We start from the raw sequence: 18,938 nt of genomic DNA on the forward strand, positions 1-18,938 counted from the left end.
TATTATTACTATTATTATTATTATTATTGTTTTTATTAAAAACTTTCATCAATTCAGCTCATTACTTATTTTCTGATCACCAAATAGAATATTCTCTGTCCAACCCACATTCTATTCCTACACCCGTTCAAAAGTTTCTGAAGAATTTTCAACCCCCATTTCATATTAGCCTTCACCATTTTCATGGAGTTCTTCAAGAGATTTTATGGTCAAGCTGAACAACTCCCCCTCCCTACAATTGACTCAGAAAATATATTTTGGAGATCAGACATTTTGCAAAGGGGAAGTCACCTCGAACAAGAAACGCGGAAAGATGACTGTCTTTCTCCGCCCCTTCTAAATTAAATTGTCGCCCCTGATATTCTGTGGTCTAAAATAAATCGGTACTTGAGGTTTTTAAGACTCTCTGCTGCCTATTCGAACCCCTTGTTCCATTGATATGAAAATTCAAAATTTTCTAACAGTCACATTAGACAACCACCTCCTTCCCGTTTATTCCCGACCTCAGAATCATACCAATATTTTGTTAGTATACATAGGTAAAGACAATTAAATAAATTTATTTGCTTGAAAACTATTTGTTTAGATAGATCTCTCTGCTTTTTCAGATACTAGCCAAATATTTGTATTTATGTTTTATTTAAGCATTCAAATACGAAGACTGAAAAATTTAATGAAATTTAATATCCAACCAAACACTGCATTAAGCTGCTTAACAAACATTCGATTTCAATCGAAGATTTTGGTTGGAAGACAAAAAGCTCTTTGATTACTTCAAGCCGAAATCGAAAACATGTCGAATCAGTGATGAAAACAGGTGCAGATCAATTTTTCAGTATTGCGAAGTTATTGTTAAAGATAAGTAAACAAAAGATTTCTGCTTTGATTTAGTGAGTGGATGCAAAAACAAAATACTGATTTGAATATGCCTTGGGTTGTCATTTTTAAAACGTAGTTTCTGATGGAAACCTATTCGTAAAAATATTACAGAGTATTTAAATACAAAACAATATAACATCTTTCTTTCCACTGTCTTGATACTCAATTTCTGCTAGCTCCCCCTGTTGTTCTTCCCTAATGCCCACCCTCCAATTATTACCATCCTTAGCTGTGTATAAGGTTCTCATTTCAAACCACTAAGGTTGGAGAAAATCATCAGGCATTCACCATTGGTTCTTAGGGCGTCGTGAGAGGAGGGGCTGGCGGGGGGTAGCCGGAGTAAATATCATTTTGAAAGCAGTTCCATAAAAGCATTTTAAAGTCGGTAGCTGAGAAGGCAAGCAGCAGAAAGTGTGAGGAGAAGGTATTTTTATTACGTGGTTCTTTCCAGAATTTCGAGGCTATGGCACCCAGAGAAACCCTGAGCTACAATCCCTGACAAATCTGTTGAAATTAATGCAATTTTCTACTTCACGTTGTCCCTTCATTCGTCAATGTTGAATCAGTAAGTCTATCAGGCGTACGAATCGAGGGAGCAGAAAAAGCCATTTTTCGACGAGGCTGAACATTTTCGCAGTGTTGAAATTAAAAGCCTTTTGAACAATCAAATCAGAGAATTACGCATTAAGGTAAAATATAAGTAAATGTCTTATTTCTTCCTTTCGTATTTCACCGATACATCGTATTTTTCAAATGCTTAGAAAAATTAAAAAGGTTCCAGCATACATGGAAAAGGAAAAGTGTATTGAGAATTTCTGAATGCAAAGGATCTCCAGAAAGTTGAAAGATTTTGTTGTCTGCCCCAAATTTGGAAAGTTTTTGTACTACCTCAGATGATCGGTGTAACCACCCTCCCTCCCCCCGTCTCACAGAACATAAAAAATAACCATGGCCTTATTTATACTTACTGAACTCAATAAGCAGCTTCCCATAACCTTTCCGTTGGTAAGGGGGTAACGTCAATATACATGCGACATTATAATCTTCGGTAGATTCTTTTTCCTAAAAAGGATTTTTTGGTTTTAGATACTCAACAGAACATTTTTAAAAAAAACAAAAAATACCTTTCTTACCGTGTCAACGAGCCTAAAAAATCCTTTCAACTCTATATTAAGTAGATTCTTATAGGTATTACAACATAAAAATTCAACCAAACCCTACACACGGGGGAAAAGTAACGAATTTCTTCGTTTCCTATTGTTTTCGCAACGTTTCGCCTCATGGATTAGACTTTTCATTATGGATAAGGAAACTTGGTTGAAAGGGCTGCTGTGATTAATTGTATCTGCTGTTATTTCAATCATCTTCACAGAAGTAAATTTCTGAATCTTAAAGACTCATTGCTAACAATTGGCCTTTGCGAGCGTGGCGACGATCCAAACAATGCCAGTACCGTAAATCCTAAAATAAGCCCCCACGCTCGAATAAGCCCCCCCCCTCTCGAATAAGCCCCCACCTAAAAAATCATTTTTGCAAATAAGCCCCCCTCGAATAAGCCCCCACCCAAAAATTCATTTTTGCAAATAAGGGGGCTTACTCGAGGATTTACGGTAAACTTCTACGGATTAATCAAAATTGATTTCAGACAGTCTAAAAATGCATTATGGGATGCTTGCGTAGCGCAATTTCAATCTTCATTTTATTGTAGACAGGGGAGGAGCTTATTGGGGGAATGTTTATTGGAGGCACTTATGGGGAAGGCGATTCTCTGCGGCAAAGAATTTATTAGGGTATGCAGAAAAGAATTTATCATTTAAACTCTAGAAGATGCATTTTAAGAAATTCATGTTTTTGGTAAGCTGTGATTTGTATTTCACAGTTGAGCTACAGTAGAAGTTTACGTGGTTCCGTTCCAAAAGATGTGCATTTTTGAATTTATCATAAATTCGAGAAGATGCACGTTAAAAAAATCATGTTTTTGGTAAGCTATGATTCGTATTTTCCAGTTGAGCTACAGTAGAAGTTTTACTGTGCCTTTAAGACACGTGACTCTGTTCCAAAAAATGTGCATTTTTGAGAGAAGCATTCTTACCTTGGAGAAAAAACCGACAATATGGAATCCATGTCTATCGAAAACAGTCATTACGTAAAATAGAAATGGGTCTGTGTCGTAATACAAGGTTTTGTGATCAAGGAATAATTTTGCCAACAAACAAAGATTTTGCGAGTAAACCTGGAAAGAAAAAAGAAAATCTAGTTGGGAATGATGCAATAAAAAGTCATTTTGAAAATCGAAAAAAGAACAGACAGGGTTCAAAACTATGTTAATTATTTTCTCCAGAAATATTCTTTAAAGTGCTTTTGAAATGAAATTTGAAAAGTTTAGATAAAGGCACACTTCAATGATATATTGTTGAGGTGAAAGAGCGCGCTATTCGTGACGTCATAAGATTTGCAAACACTGAAGCAGTTGGCGTTTAGTACACTAGGAGTATGGAGGTCGCTATTGGAACTACAGTTATAATTGCCGAAGGGGGAAATTTCAAGTCAGAGTCCATATCCAATCTTTATGAGGGCCTCAAACTGTCCCTTTTTGCAAAGTTTCATACCGTTGTACCAAAGTACGACTGAAATACGATAATACCGTCTATTAGGGTCTGGGGCAGTGAGTGTACCCCAGTCTGAAAATAGAACAAGGGAAATCAGATTTTCTGCGTATCAGTTTGCCACCTATTGCAAAGTTTCCTGCTATTGTACCTACTTTCAGCAAATATATCAAAATAACATCATTATTAGATTCATGCGGTAAAGTACCCTAGTATAAAAATAGCCAAAGGGGGGAATTTTCAGCCAGGGTCTTTATCATAACTTTTTCAGCATATCAAACTGTCCTATTTTACAAAGTTCCATGCTGTAGTACTTAAGTACGACTTAGATACGATAACCCCGTCCTTAAAGGAATCGAGCAAAGTACCCCAGTCCAAAAATAGAAAACGGGGACAATTTTAGCTAGGTTCCATATCCTTTCTTTTGAACCGTATCAAACCACCATCTGTTGTAAAGTTTCGTGCTATTGTACTTACTTTCAGAAGAGATATTGTGATAACGCCATTAGGGGCTTGGGGCAAAGAACGCCGGTCTCAAAACAGTCAAAGGGGGCAATTTTTAGTTGGGTTCCATATCCTGTCTTTTTCAGCGTATCAAACTACCGCTTTTTGCAAAATTTCATGCTGGCATTACAATTTGCACAATTGTTTGACTAACAGCCCTGACTAAGTGTGTTTTTGTGAAGACGGAACCAACTGCAAACCTTGTGACGTCACTGATTCTTATGCTTTGTCACTCGCACTCATTGTTTTTGAAACCCCCAAAACATACTTTCCCATGAAAATTTTTGAGCTAATTTTCTAAAAAACTGTGTGTAAAATTTTATTTCTTAGGCACTTTAAGCTTGGAGAATCTTCCTCCGAGAATAAAAAGAAGGCCAGTTATGGGGCATGGCACTCTCATATTTTGCTTTCATTTGCCTTTCTCGAGGTCTTCGATCATATGAATGCCTTTTTACCCATGCAAACAGAAGAAAAATAAATTCAATCCTAATTCATTTCGTTTGAATTGTCTTCACGCCAATATACTTTTTCTAACCCTCTATCTATCAAAGATCTTAACAGTTTTGAGTTGTCCCTTTTACAACCCCGAAGTCGTTCCAGGTAACAAGGGAATCCCAAGAACATTTACCCAGAATACCAGATAAGCCCCCAAAGCCAAAAATTCTACTGCTCTAATTTCATATTCATGGCAATCCAACCCCTGACCCCCTTAATTAGCTTTACGACGCCCCTACAAATTTTAAAATATATCATTTTTCTATCCCTAATAGTACATGAAAAAGTCTACCCACCTTATTTTTTCTTCCATCAATTTCAAAAAAGGAAATGTTATCTTTCCTATAAATTTCATTTCCAGGTGGATGATAGAGGTTGCATTTTTCCTGAGAAAAGAAAGAGCTTGATATTAGCGAGGTAAATTCTCAAAACGGGTGGATGACTTCCTGTCTTATTAAAAATACATGAATTGTTAGAATATTCGCTAAAATGTTCAAACCGCTCGTTAATTACACAAGCTAAGGGCCTTGCAGAAAGGTGTAATTTGAATAAGCCAGAAAATGCTGAAAATGCCATCAACAACCATTCAGCAGTTTTTCAAAGACCAACTTTAGCAACTGGAAAAAGTTTGATATTAGACTGTAAACGTTAATATCTCGACCTGCCTCCTTCGCCTGTGACGCAAAGGCTTTTCCAAGATGGCGGTCAAGCGACCGTAACTCGTACTTGGCCAGAATTACAGTTTACTAGTAACACAGCTTTATGAATACTTTAATCACGAGGAAAGTGCTAGTTCGAAGATATACCATATTGATGCTTTTTTCCCTTGAGAAACATGCGTCCGGCAAAAAATGCCGTCCTGGGTGAGCAGAAAGTGGGCAGTTAGGTTGGTATTGCCGTAGACAAGATATCATCCATTAGAGCTTTACTTAGGAACATCTTATATTTACAAATATCAACAGCAGATTCAACGCCGCATACCCGCTGCCCCATTGCCAAAATCCATTTGGCTCTAAATAAAATCCAAGATTAGCTTAATGAAAGTGAAGAAAAACTACAAAATCTAGGAACGAGAAACTGGCAGACAAGATATTACGGTTTAGAAAAATTGCATTGATTACAGTTTTAACAAATTGTAATGAAACAAGGGAAGGTTGACATAAAGTTTTTCTTTAGGCTTCGTTTGGACATTGAGCTTGATCGGTATGAAGCACCTGTTACTCCTGGCGGCTCTTAGCGGCTGCTGTTTGCGTTCAACATCATCCCCAGTCATTATTTACTTAACCTTTCCCATCTACCGCTTGTTTAAGGCCTGCCTGGTAGTTACCACTAGCCCCCCCCCCCCGACCTCCAAGAAGCCTCTAACCTAAAATATTTCTGTGAAGTAAGCCCCCACCCTAAAATAGGCCACACGGGCTGAGCTACTGCCTCAATAGCAATGGGTTTATCTCAATACATCTGTATTTTTAAGCACATTCACCAGCCTCAAAAAGATCAATCAACTTTACCCTGGCATTGTTGTTGGCTGCTGCAAAATAAGGCCCTATTTTCGAACTAGCCCCAAACAATAAATAAGCCCCCGGGGGAGTTACGGTAAAAGCAATTTAATGGCTCACCCTGTGCCGACTCAGGCAGCAAAAGCTCTTGACATACTTCAGGCAAAATTCGCAAATGAAAACACACGGCAACTGTGTCAATTCAATGGGATATGGAGAGAAATACCATGGCTTGATTCTATGGATTCCGATTTCAATTAGCTGGATATTTTTCACCCTTGTTACTATATCATCTTGAGATTTTTCCACCATGCTCCCGCCAGATCGTAAGCTGCTTGATTTGCATACCTCCCCCGATGTCGAAGAGGGGCTGTCCACAGATTCGGGCTACAAAGCAAATGCAGGAATGATACAAAACTTCAGGTTTGATGAGCAAACTGTACAGCCTAAGTAAAAGTTTTGTACAACCTGTGTATGCTGAGTCTTTCATTAGAAGCCACCGTATCAGTATATTAATCCATCTTAATACCCAATAAAGAAAATAATTTTTAAAATTGGTATTAATTGGTATTTGCAAGAAACAAAGACAACTTTGAAAGCTAGTCTCGCTGAACATATGAAATACAATTTCAGTTTAGGCAATGGCGCCTTAAAATACATTCTTGTGTCTTCTAAACTCGAGCTTGCGAATTCAAGGTTTATAAATGGACTGACAAAAGTATGATTTAGAGTTCATATGTGGAAATTTTCAAAGTACATCTGAAAACAAAGACTGGAATACTTAGTCCCGCATGTACCAGCAAACAGTTAAAAAACTGTCTAACATTAGGGAACTTGCTTTTGTAATATGTACCTGCCTTTTTGCCATAAAACAATAACATCATAGTTTAAAAGTTGAAAATTTTAACAATATCAACAGTTGTAATCTCTACTTTCACATTTCCAGTGTACACAGAAGGGAAAAAGCTTTTATGGACATCAAATGTTTTTGCTTTTATGCTTTTGCTGAGAAATCATATGATTTAAGCGAATAGAAAACCTCGTCAAGAAGCGCGTTTGCCTTGCGCTTTCTTCCTGCGACAGCTCCTTTCTTTGGCTGTATGCCATTCACAGTAACTGGTTCTCTCTCCGGGGACTTGGCTTTCCCAGGACTCGGCTGTTTAGGCAAAGGCTGCGCAGGAGAAGGGGCTGATGTGGAAACTTGGGACTTTCTTTTTTCGTCTGCTTTTGGTGGTTGTACACGGGAAAGATCGAGTCGGTTCACAGTTACCCATTCATCCAGTCGTTTATTGTCTATAAAATCAACAATAATTTCATTTGTTTGACGTTAAATCGCCATTTTATGGAAAAAAAATAAAAATTCGTTACGCCATAGGTTCTTATACAGGAAGTAATTACAATAGAATAAATGTTTATATCAGAATCCAAGACACTAGAATATTAGTGCGTAATAGCTGGATTCCACTGTGTATTTCCAAACAAAAAGAGAGAATTTCGAGATTGAAAGCATACAAGCATGTTTAGATGGGAAAGAAAAGAAAAAGCTTTGTGTCGTTAGTTGAGTCTTCAATCTTATTTTAGAGTTAATCTGAGGAGGGTGCTTTTATTTTTGATAACTCATTTGGATTATCAAATATTTACAGATAGGATGTCAGGTTTTCTCAAAAAAGGTTTAAGAAAACAAATATTGTCACATACTTTGAGCAATGCTAGAACAAATGTGCTACAGTACAATGCAATACGTTTCAATTTTCCATTTCATTTTAAAAACTGTAAACATTGAATTTTAGATTGCAAAATTTCATATAAATATGGCAGTCATTGTGATATGAGGCATGCAATTGCATGCTACACACGCTCAAATTGTCCAATGCGTGCAAATAGCTAATGAGAATTATCTCAAGCAATAATTAGACTTCAATTAAAAACTGATTTGAGTTTTGTTATTGACTTAAAGGCATTGAGTCATGATATAATGGATTGGGTATACCCTAAGTGCCAAAATCCACTGAGTCATGATTTTCATGACTGCAATGCTATTGGTTGACCTGGCACTGGTCACATGAACTCACCTTGTACTGATTGACAAAACAATTTCCATCATTAGCAAGTTGTCAACACTAGATGCCAATATCACATGCAACAGCAGTGATCACGCCGAAACCAAATGAACCACTATAGAGAAAGCCTATTTACCATGACTCAATGCCTACTACCAGCAGTCATTGTGATAGCTTGTCTAATTTATAGTGGTAAATTGATGCATTGATACATTGACATCATTGGTACTTACAGTCAATGTAATGCACATAGAACTCTGCTCTACCAGCTCTTTCTCTTTTGCTAACAATTTCTGCCAGGGCTGCAAAATAAACCAACACATCAAATGTCTAGTAACAATTTTCTACTAATAGCAACAAGCTGAGGCATGCAAAAAGTAAAGCAAATAAAAATGATGATTCAGTTTCTCTTCTTTTCAGTATTACCCTACTTAACTTTACAACCTCATCCACCAACTATCGAATCTATACACAAATGATAAAGGTATTATAAATGATATTTAAAAATTGCTAATAGTACTGATAAGAAAAAACATAAATTTCATACTAACGCCAGTCATCAGAACTTGACATATTGACTGGAAGCCTGCATCCTTCCACAACTTGACTTATCTAAAATATGAATGAAATTCAGGCAAGCAGACACACAAGACTAAAATTCTACAAATTACTTAACAACATACCATAAATCATTGCATTTTCTCATGAACCATAGTTATTTGATTATAGGGGTGAAATATAATCCAGTAAATACAGCATGCAGCATTTTGCAAGGAACCAAATAAAACTTCGTCAACTAAGTACTGGCAAAAGATTTAAACTAGGATTTTGAAAACAGTCTAATTGCTCTACTGTATTCTGTCTTATTGCTGTCTCTGTGGCATAGGCACATTTCACAAGTTCAGGTATTATGCACAACCCCCATTTCTTCAAGTTTTGGCTCATAAAACTTTTAGGAAATTTGTGGTAAAATGTTCTTACAATGTTATATACAGTCCTGGTACAATTAGACACAATCGCACGTGCATGCCTCTACACACACCTAAAACTGCCAAGGCATGCTTTTCATTGCACGGGCAGTTCACATGCATTCTGCTTTCCAGGAGTGCAAAATATCACACATATAGTTTTATTTTGAGAGCAAAATTCATAACTATTGTTTTTATGGGTTTATCCTTCCTTGGTACTGGTACTTCATGCCACTTCAAAAAGACTTAGCACCTTGTCAGTATTACAAATCAAAAAACAAAATTTTAATAATCATAAAAATATTTTAACGGTATGACAAAAAAATGTTTGCCCCCCTGGATTCTGCCTTACTCTGTACAAATTCTCCCGGTATAACAAATCCCGTATATAACAAACTATATAACTATATATATAATATAACAAACTATATAACGACTTTACGCAGCAAAATGGCCATTACAACCAGATGAAGACCAAGCCCCTTGATGACTCTGCTAAGGATTCATTATTGAAGCTGATGAAAACAGTTTGTGACATGGCAAACATTTGTCTGTACTTGTAGTGTCGTTTTTTGCTGATATATTAAGTAAGATTTATACTTGTGTAGAAACTAGCTCAAGTCTTTAAAAAACCATGTTTTTTATTAAAATTCAAGTAATTTGTCAGAAATGTCATGTTGGCAATTTCCACATAGATCTATCATAATAACCGTAAATTTTGGCAAAAAAAATGTCACATGCCACTACATGCCTGGATGTTTTCAGGTGTGCACTGGTAAGCACGCCTTCTATAAATTTCCCATGAAAGCCTGGTTTTTGAGTGCCCTTATGGAACTACAAATCGAATAGTATCAGTTCTCACACAAATACAGAGTAGTGGCAACAGGGGCTAAAACTTACTTGGCATTCAAATACATACTTGGCATTCAAAAGCCTATCAGGTCTTCATAAAAATCGTAAGATCTTCACTTTATGGATCGCACACCATCATACGCCTAAACTTTTCAAGTTGTGCTATTACCAGCATGCCGACAAAATTTGTATTACCAGGACTGTATATAAGGACAATCTTTAATCTCTACTAGTCTTTAATCTCAGACAATCTCTATTTCCATTCTAACAGAGGAAGAAAAAATTGCTTGCTTTCTTTGTTCTTTTCAAGAAAATATGTTGCTATAAGTATCTGTCATCTATTGTTAGAGCTGGCATGCCAAAAAGGTATGTTAAGCAACTTTGCTATAGAATTGGTAGCAAAAGACACATAAAAATAAACCATCAGCACTTCTGCTGGGAAAAAGCTTATTGAACAAAGTTCTAAGCTACGAACAGACATCAATTTAAAAACGACAGGTGAAAAAATCATAGGTCAGCCAGTTCCTTCTTCTTCTTATTTTACTTCCACACATTACAAGGTAATTTTCTATTGAACTTTCTGTTTTAGCTTGACATATGATTGATTCAAAAGCAATATCAGAAATATCAGAAAGCAGAAGTTCAGCTAGGAAACTCAGGATAAACAGTTAATAAACCAAACCAGTGCTTTCATTTTAACAATTGAAACTAATTCAAAATTCAATGATTACATATAAATCAAGTTCAAAGATTTTCATTTCGTTATGGTTGCACGATTCATGAAATTTTAGGTAATTATCTTGATTTTTAAATGAATAATTCCACTGAACCCTGACGCTTAGGCCAAAACATGTTCAGTATTAGTTGCACAGCGAACTATTATCGAAAACACCTACCGATTGCATCTTTTCATTCATCTCTTCAATTCCAATGAAGGATCTGACTTCTAATTTTCTTCTTGTGAGCAATACTTGTTTATAACTATCCACCGACTCGTAAATTGTGAAAAAATCTAAAGGTTGATAGTCAGTGTTTTGACTACATGGGGGCCGCCATGTTTTTAATAACAGCCTCTTTTCGGCATTGCATTGAATACGAGAAACGAGGTTTTTGGCCTTCTCATGATCCACGAACTCTGCAGAAATGACGATGATGAAACCGATGGGAGTAGTTGCTGGCGTGTGCGGCCTTGGCTTCATTGGTTACTGCTTTTATTTTGATCATAAAAGAAGAAGTGATCCAGATTTCAAGAAGAAATTGAAACAAAGTAACTTCATTCTTTTTTATCGACTTAACAGCATTCTTGTCAACAACAACGACAACGTGGGCACGAGCCTCAAAATTGTCTAATTGTTCTAAAAAGGTTTAGAACAAATTAAGAACCAGCTATAATTCAATAAAATTGTGAAACCTTGTTAAAAAATCATTCAAAAAACAAGGAGTTGTTTGCCATTTAGGGAATTTTCAATCTTTTTGGCAAAAAGAGAATGACACTCTAATTTTGTTGACAACTGGGACAGAAAACTCTGTTTGAGCATAATTGCTAGTGATCTCACTGCTTACACCATGAAAAAAACGTGCCTCAAAGTTTTGGAAAAATTAAGAACAAGAAGCCAATAGTTTAAATTTACTGGTTCTGATAAAAGGCATGTATTGTACAAACAATATTTTTCCGAATGCAATTAATGCACAATTCATTATGGAAACTTGATGCCACTAGCATTTGCTTTTCTGAATACAAGTCTTTTTTTACTTAAGATTTTCATGAAAACCTCTGACAAGGGAAGAAATTTGTCAAAGGGCACATTATGTTATTCGTTAACTTACATTCAAGAAAGAATAGAGGGAACATTTTCAAAAATTGCAAAAGTATCTTGCGTGCTTTCAGTTCAAGTGCCTGCCTGCAATTTAAGAATTTTTGGAAAATTTCTTTATGCATTCTGGAATCTTTGCTGACCACAGATTCTCACTAAAACTACAAATGGGGGGGGGGGGTTACAAAGGTCCCTGCTTGCTGCAGATCTGGTGCAAAAAGGGTCTCAAATACAGTCTTTGATGCACAGGAGCCAGTTTGAAATCTAATACACTACCTTTCATTTAAATGCTAATTTCTTAATCTTTTCTTGTTTCTATTGCTTATGTCAACTTTGTCCACCATGTTTATATTTTGAATGCCCCTTTGCTTCCAGTCAGGCTGATAGGGAGAAATAGAAACCATTGAAACAAATGTCCTCAACGACATTTCTTTATTGCAGAGAGAGAAGAAAGAAAACGAAAAGAAACAGAAGCCTCCACACTAGAGGTAAATCAGCAGTGAAGCAATATAGAGAGGTTTTAGGCCAGTGACTTGGATAAGATAATGCATAAGAGGGGCAAGAAAGTTAGCTTTCCACAAAAATATTTAAAAGGCATTTTTACAATTTTGTATATTTGAATATAACAAAACTACATTAAAACTGAAGTAAAATTTATTTACTCTTAAAATATATCTTAAAATTTAGAGTCAACTCCTAAAATAAAATCTTTAGAGTCATTCTTTTTGAAGATTTTTCTGGACTTCTTGTCAAAGGCATTTTTATGCACCTTACCTTAAAATAAAGAGAAGAGATCGCTAAACTGATAGACAACCATGTTATATAACTGACAATATCAATCAGATTATTTCGACAAAATAGCAGTTTAGCTTTACAGGGGGATTCATCCCCTCTGACCCCTTCTATCTATGCCACTGTTCTGGGCCAGGCTAAAGTATTTCAATACTTTGAGAAAGTTAGTTTTTTAAATATTCCTTTTTTTTAAATATTGAATAATGGAAAATGGTCTCTTGAAAAGTTAGTGTTTATATGTAGTTGGTAGCACATGCTGTCCCTAACCATGTTATTTCTATGCAATTTCCTCAACAATCAGAAGTTGAAAGAAATAGGCTGCTCCAAATGGTCTATGTAAAGGTAAACATTGAAACTTCAAATTGTGGAAAAACTATGTTCGAATGTCATAAAAGAGGATTTCCATACAAAAAATGTTGCTGCAATGACTAGACAAATATTTTATTTTTAGAAACAGGGCTTAAAAAATGTTTACGGATGAGGTATGATGCCATACGCTTTCCTACAAGCATCACACATAATTCAGAATCTCAAAATTACTACCTTATAACTTGGAGTAAACAAAGCACTTTTAAAGGGGCAATAATTAATGTGACTGTCTTTGTCAAAAAAACTTGTCTCAAAATGTATTGAGTCTTTTCTATCCTCAGTTGTGTTGCCTTATTTCGTTTTAGTGGTTTTTGCATACAAAGTTATACTTGTAACTATATTTTCACAAATAGCTTTAATATCTTTAGGTACAGTCATACACCCGTGTACCTTCAATTTCAGCAGTGTATTTGCCCATATCAGCTGTGTATTCTTTACATACTACAAAAAGGTTTTCACATCTTTAGACATCCAAAATGTTTGTTTGGAAGATGTCTTTTCATGTTTGATTCTATTCATCCTGTTATTGTCATTGTCCTCTTATTACATTTTTTCCTTTTCAAGCCCAGCATTCTCATCTTTTTGCTCATCTTCTGCTCCAGGCTTCAATGAAACCCCCAATGCCTCTATGATTGAGTGATTAACCTTCTGGACATTACCCTTAAAGATTTTTACTGCATAGAAACGTAACCCCTTTCAAATTGTGCATGCTTAGATATTTGAGGAATATCTGCTTTCCTGCCCTGACATGTTGAACAATTGCTAACTTAGCAAGAAACCTTTCTTGTCTTGTCTTTAATGTAAACAACCAATTTTCAATTGTATGTGACTTTCTTTATAGGGCAACTTACCAGATTTGAAAGACCAAGAGGCTGTTCAAAAGTTTTTCATGGAACAAGTTGCTCTTGGAGAACAACTGCTTGAGCAAGGTAAAAAGGGTAACAGATATTATAAATAGCCAATAGAAATGCTTGTTCACAAATTTTTGTTGGTTTCTCACATACTTTTGAGTCTTGAGGAATTATAGGTAGCAGATCAAGGGAATAGGTAGAAAATTACATGATCAACAGTGGTAGGGATAATTGGCTCTTTTATTCTCAAAAGGAATAGACAGAATAAGGTCTTCTTTTTGACTGTTGTATTCATTAGATTTTTTAAATGTTGAAGTATAACTGCAAAAATCCAATATGTTAGGAATTGTATGTTGTAATGGGTGGATGGAAAACTTTTCAAATGTAGATAAATAGGAATAAAATTGTTTTGGTAGATTTTTTTCCAAAATTCAGGCATCTAGGGTAGTTTTATTGTCACTTTTGATTCAAGATAGAAGGTTACAAGCTGTGTTGTAAATACCATCATCAAATGCATCTAATAAGCCATGTTGGCTGTTTGCTATATACTTTGATGTTTTTGAGACAGAGTATCAAACTTTTGGAAGAAGCAGCACCCTACTGGATCAATGGAAAGCCTTACCACCTTTATCTTGCTGATATATATTATGTGCTATTTTCTCAAAAAATGGATATAAATTTTTTGACAAAAGCTCTTATTATTTTAATGCTTTGTTAAAATCATGATAAATTTTTATGCAGCTTTACATTAGGTGAAAGCCATATCCCTTTGTCTCCAGTGAGAGGGGGGAGGGGGCTCAGTGACTTAGGCAATGATGAAGGCCTGCAACGTAACCTCAGATAAGAATGCTAAAAACGTAGCTATGGATTTTCCTTAGATGTGTGCATATATGGTGTGCATAATTCAAAGAAAGAAATTCCTAATTTATTTGCCAGTATGCTCAACAGAGTAAAGTGAAGACCTGCATTACTGAATGTTAACTTTAATTTTGAAATCCCAGTGATTAAAATGTTCTGAACTAACTTGAAATGTATGTTGAAGAGCTCACACCCTAACAATACAAATCCCTCACCAACTCATGTTGCCAAAACATGTTAGCCCCAGTGTTCCTTTAGGGATAAAAGTTTTTTTCTGTTTTAGGTGACCACGAAAACTGTGTAAAACATCTCACTAATGCCATGGCTGTTTGTGGGCAACCACAACAATTACTTCAAGTATTCCAGAACATGCTTCCTCCTCCAGTTTTCCAAAAATTGCTACAGAATCTTGCAAAACTTGGATCGACACAGCAGGTTTGTCTGCTTTGTATGTTTTAAAGCTTACTTCTTCAACTTGTTTGCTGTCTGCGTTTCATACCAAATTGCACTTTCAACTTCTTTTTATTGTTTTTGCCATAATAGAGCTTTTCAGCTTTATTGTAAATAATAAGATTAAAAATTTCTCGTGAACAAGAACAAGAACAGAAGCAAGTGTCTAACCATGTCCTCAAATATTTTATGTTTTATCTCTGTTTCTTCATCGATGATATATGCAAGTTAGAGAATAGCGATTTTTACAATTTCTTCTTTGCAGAAACCATCTGCTGCAGCTAGCTCGGCATCTGCAGAAGCAGATGGATTGGACTAACATACTATCACAGCATGTTGCCACAATCTGTGGGAATGCATGTCATGTATAAAGAGCCCTGTATGTCCTTGTAGTATATGCTGTTTTGGAAAACCTGTCTGTCATCAGTTATTTTTGTATTAAGTGGTTACATCCAAAGAACACGTATCTATGAATGTGCAATTATGACGTTTTCTCTATCCTAATTTCTGTATGGTTGCGTGAATTCATCAACGTCCTAAGCAATATTTTATATCTTTTCTGAATCGCTTTTGCTACATCTGCCCAGCGATGTTTGAGTACTGCCTCGAAAATGAGATTAAGCTTCTACCTTGAGATAATCTGAACAATGCGAGTTTCGAATAGAGAAAAAAAAGGATTCTCCATGATTTTCTCCTTGTCGTTTTTTCGTTCATTTCCTTGGCTGAATTAACAGGATGCGCAGATACTATTCATTGCAGAATAGAGAAGGTTTTAGCTGTTATTATCCTCCAATAACATTTGCCAAGTTTAGTGAAAATGGGGAAGATATTTTGTAGCGTACTGAAGAAGTCTTTGCCTGACACTCCTTAGAGTATAAATCGTCCGATGACAAATGAAGGTAGCAAAAATTTCCGAACGAGAAGAAAAATGGTGCATTTAATTTGTCCATTGTTTTAGCCATTCGGCAACTGCTGAACCGTTATATGGTTGAAGAGCCTAATAAGCAAATGAATTTCTGTCTGTGCATAATTTTCGATTCTGTACGCTTGGTGCATTCTGGGTTTTGGAGGATTACCGGGTCACATTTGTTGAGGTGTTGCAAGTATGAACTGGCTTGTCTCTTTTTTCTCATGATTTCACCAGACGATACAAAGCTCAAAAGTTAGAAAGGTTCTCAGTAGTTTTGGATACTTGCATTTTCGATATTGCGATTCTGTGAACCCAGTTTAGTTTCGAAATAATTTACTAATTACGAGTTTTCCAGAATGATATTACCAGATTTGACAAAAAATAGTTCTTAGCCTGTCAAGGAGTCGAACCTATTTTCATTGAAGGTTACATCACGGCTCGTTAGTCTGTGACCAGATACTGCAAAATTTATGTGCATTGAAACTAAAAAGGAATAATTTCATCTTTTATTTATTAGATTGTTTCATTTTGCTTTTATTTTATGTATTCTATTCAAATTTCAAAACGTATACATGGTGGCTGTATCCCCGCATCTCTGATATGTTGGTTGTGTCATAGCTGACATCAGCATTATAAGACTTTCTACTTCACTCGATCAATAATTGAAAGTTCTAAATTGAAGGAAAACTGGACATGTAACTGGTTGAGCGTTGAAAATCTCATTCGATTCGATCGATCGGTCATGACGTATAAGATTATGAAGAAATTAAGCCCAGAAAACCTTTGGGATAGGTTTAGGGTAGCTGAAGGGTTGAGTCGTGTAAAAAGAAATATTATAATTTTCATTCAATTTTCCTCTACCACTGCGCAAGCTAATCGTTATTTTGCTCTTACATCGTTCTTTTATTCGACCATCTCGGAGTTTGCGACGCCATGATGGAATTCTATTTACCATAGCTAGTTCAAAGCGCTCAGGCCAGAAGAACAACCGAAAAATACATGGTTGGCAGGCTGCTCTTCCGTTATTTCGCTCATAAAAGTTCTTAAGAGTAGAGAAACTTGGCGAAATCCTAGATGGCTTATTCTGTATGCTGGGTCCTTATTTCGGTTTACAGTTAGGGTAAAAATACTTTTTTGGGGTGAGCTATAGATATGCTTTTGTTTAGATACTTTTTGGGCCCATGAAGTGCTGGAATATTCTTCGGGTCTTAATGATGTCGAAAAAAATTGATTTACCGACTCGAAGTCGAAAACATCAAAAGCTGTGAAATCAATAGGGATAGTTAGGTATGTAAGGTACAAGAAATACCTATATTAGTTTATTTTTTATGAGTGAAGGTAAGAAAACCACAATAACCTGCATGTCAGACAGTCGGCAGTAAATGGTATGATGTGGTATCGCCCTGCATGTATCGTGGTTTGTCGGTACTGCTAGAATGAGGGCATAGAGCTGCCACCGCCAGTGTTTATTCATATCCCAAAAATGCCCGCTTGGGGTTCATAACCCAACCTGAACACCGCTGTCCGAATTACATCAGATAACTCCCCCCACCCCCTCCCTTCTGGGGAAAGATCAATGAGTAAAAAGAAGAGGCTTGATATTTCCCCAGATATTGCCCCAAAGTTAAAACTAAACACTTGTCATTAGTTATTTCAATCCTCGTCACCAATTGTGTATAAATTTCACTTCAAACCCCCTAATTCAGTCGATTGCTGCTCAAAACTCGAAAAATTGGCACCATTTCATGAATGACTCTAAGTAACGACTATTTTCTTCAAGGACAAGTGATGGAAGGGTCTTGAGAGTAGAAGGTGAAAGCATGATGGTGAGAGTATGAAGGTGAGAGCAAGAGGGAGAGGGTGAGCATTAAAAAGAGAATGACCTTAAGGAAAGGCAGAAGAAATGACGTGAAAAGAGGATATAAGTAAGAGAAATATAGGCAGGAGTTGAAGAGGATAAGAGTGAGTTAAGAGTGTTGTCAGATGGGATACTCGATCTTGCTAGGAATTTGATTGAAAATGTTCTCAAATCGTTAACTCTAAGTAGGTGATAGCATGTCCTAAAACATTCTGATTAAGGGAATCTTTGAAATACTTCTTGAGCAGGGTACTGTCCCTTTAACCCCACATACCTTTCCTTTTTCAATGTAACAACAGTTTGTCCACTTAATAAAAAAGAAATGGCCCGCAGCCAAATCATCTGCCGCTTTGTAAATTTTACAATTTTGAAATAACCTTTGCAGGCCTCTGCGCTAAAACAGTTTCGAGGTATTTTCTTTTTCTGTGATTGTAGGATTTTAGTATTTTGTTAAGCAAAATTTCATGTTGGGAAATTTTTCATATGAGATACAACCTTGGTAAAAAAGGCCCGAGGCCCTTGCAAAAAGAAAGCTAATTGCAGATCCCCCGCCCCCTTCCCCTCAAATCATTGTTGTGATTGGATTGGTAACCAATGTTGGGGGGTGGGTTAGGTCACCAACGCGTATAATGTGAATTTAAAGCACGAAAATACCTTTTTCGTTCAAATGTCTCAGTTTTTGCCAAGATTGTAGCTATACGAAAATCAAGAGACCTTGAAGTGGGGTTAAAAAATCCAAAGCTCCTTTCTTTCTAAATCATCAACTTTCATATCCCGCCATGTCAGAACGTATTCATAAATTCGAAAAAGTTCAAAAATAAAGAAAGGATAGAATAGAAATTTTGAGCTAGGCTAATCAGGTACAGATAGTCTTTGTATTTTCAGCCTTTATTTTAAAAACAATGAAATTTGAGAAAAAGTTAGCAAATTGATCTGTGTTGAGAATACAATCTTTAGTTTCGTAATGAACAAAAACAATGGCACATCATAGTTCTCTTTACACAAAGTGCGAACACGCATTGTTTATATTACACAATAGATTTATTAACAAAAACTTGTTTTCGCACATTCGCATGTTTTTGCTGTTGGTAGTTGTTGAGTTAAAAAAAACGGTGAATTTTTTTGATATTACGATATGGAACTCATTACTAAACGTCTTCTATTAGAATGATCTCA

At 36.0% G+C, this 18,938-nt stretch overlaps 2 protein-coding genes across 2 annotated transcripts in view; one reads left to right on the forward strand and one right to left on the reverse strand.

Annotated features, from left to right (window-relative positions):
- The window catches only part of LOC135693380 (histone acetyltransferase KAT5), a 17,548-nt gene extending 6,624 nt beyond the window's left edge, over positions 1–10,924 (reverse strand). Inside the window, exons 1-8 of the mRNA XM_065211845.2 lie at positions 10,757–10,924; positions 8,592–8,652; positions 8,274–8,342; positions 7,020–7,273; positions 6,101–6,367; positions 4,781–4,870; positions 2,972–3,112; positions 1,848–1,941 (exon numbers count right to left, since the gene is read on the reverse strand). Coding sequence (XP_065067917.2) covers positions 1,848–1,941; positions 2,972–3,112; positions 4,781–4,870; positions 6,101–6,367; positions 7,020–7,273; positions 8,274–8,342; positions 8,592–8,652; positions 10,757–10,777 — 997 coding nt within the window. The 5' untranslated portion in view covers positions 10,778–10,924. The remainder of the gene's footprint in view (positions 1–1,847; positions 1,942–2,971; positions 3,113–4,780; positions 4,871–6,100; positions 6,368–7,019; positions 7,274–8,273; positions 8,343–8,591; positions 8,653–10,756) is intronic.
- Positions 10,925–10,966: 42 nt separating this feature from the next.
- Positions 10,967–15,540, forward strand: LOC148959302 (mitochondrial import receptor subunit TOM20 homolog). Its single transcript, XM_089110432.1, has 5 exons — positions 10,967–11,127; positions 12,116–12,162; positions 13,677–13,764; positions 14,828–14,979; positions 15,260–15,540. The coding sequence occupies exons 1-5, from the start codon at positions 11,004–11,006 to the stop codon at positions 15,311–15,313; spliced, it is 465 nt and encodes a 154-aa protein (XP_088966558.1). The 5' UTR covers positions 10,967–11,003; the 3' UTR covers positions 15,314–15,540.
- The last annotated feature ends 3,398 nt before the right edge of the window (positions 15,541–18,938 follow it).

This window comes from Rhopilema esculentum, chromosome 10 (genome assembly GCF_057945365.1).
Source record: "Rhopilema esculentum isolate cy_ngs chromosome 10, ASM5794536v1, whole genome shotgun sequence".
Classification (NCBI taxonomy): Eukaryota; Metazoa; Cnidaria; class Scyphozoa; order Rhizostomeae; family Rhizostomatidae; genus Rhopilema; species Rhopilema esculentum.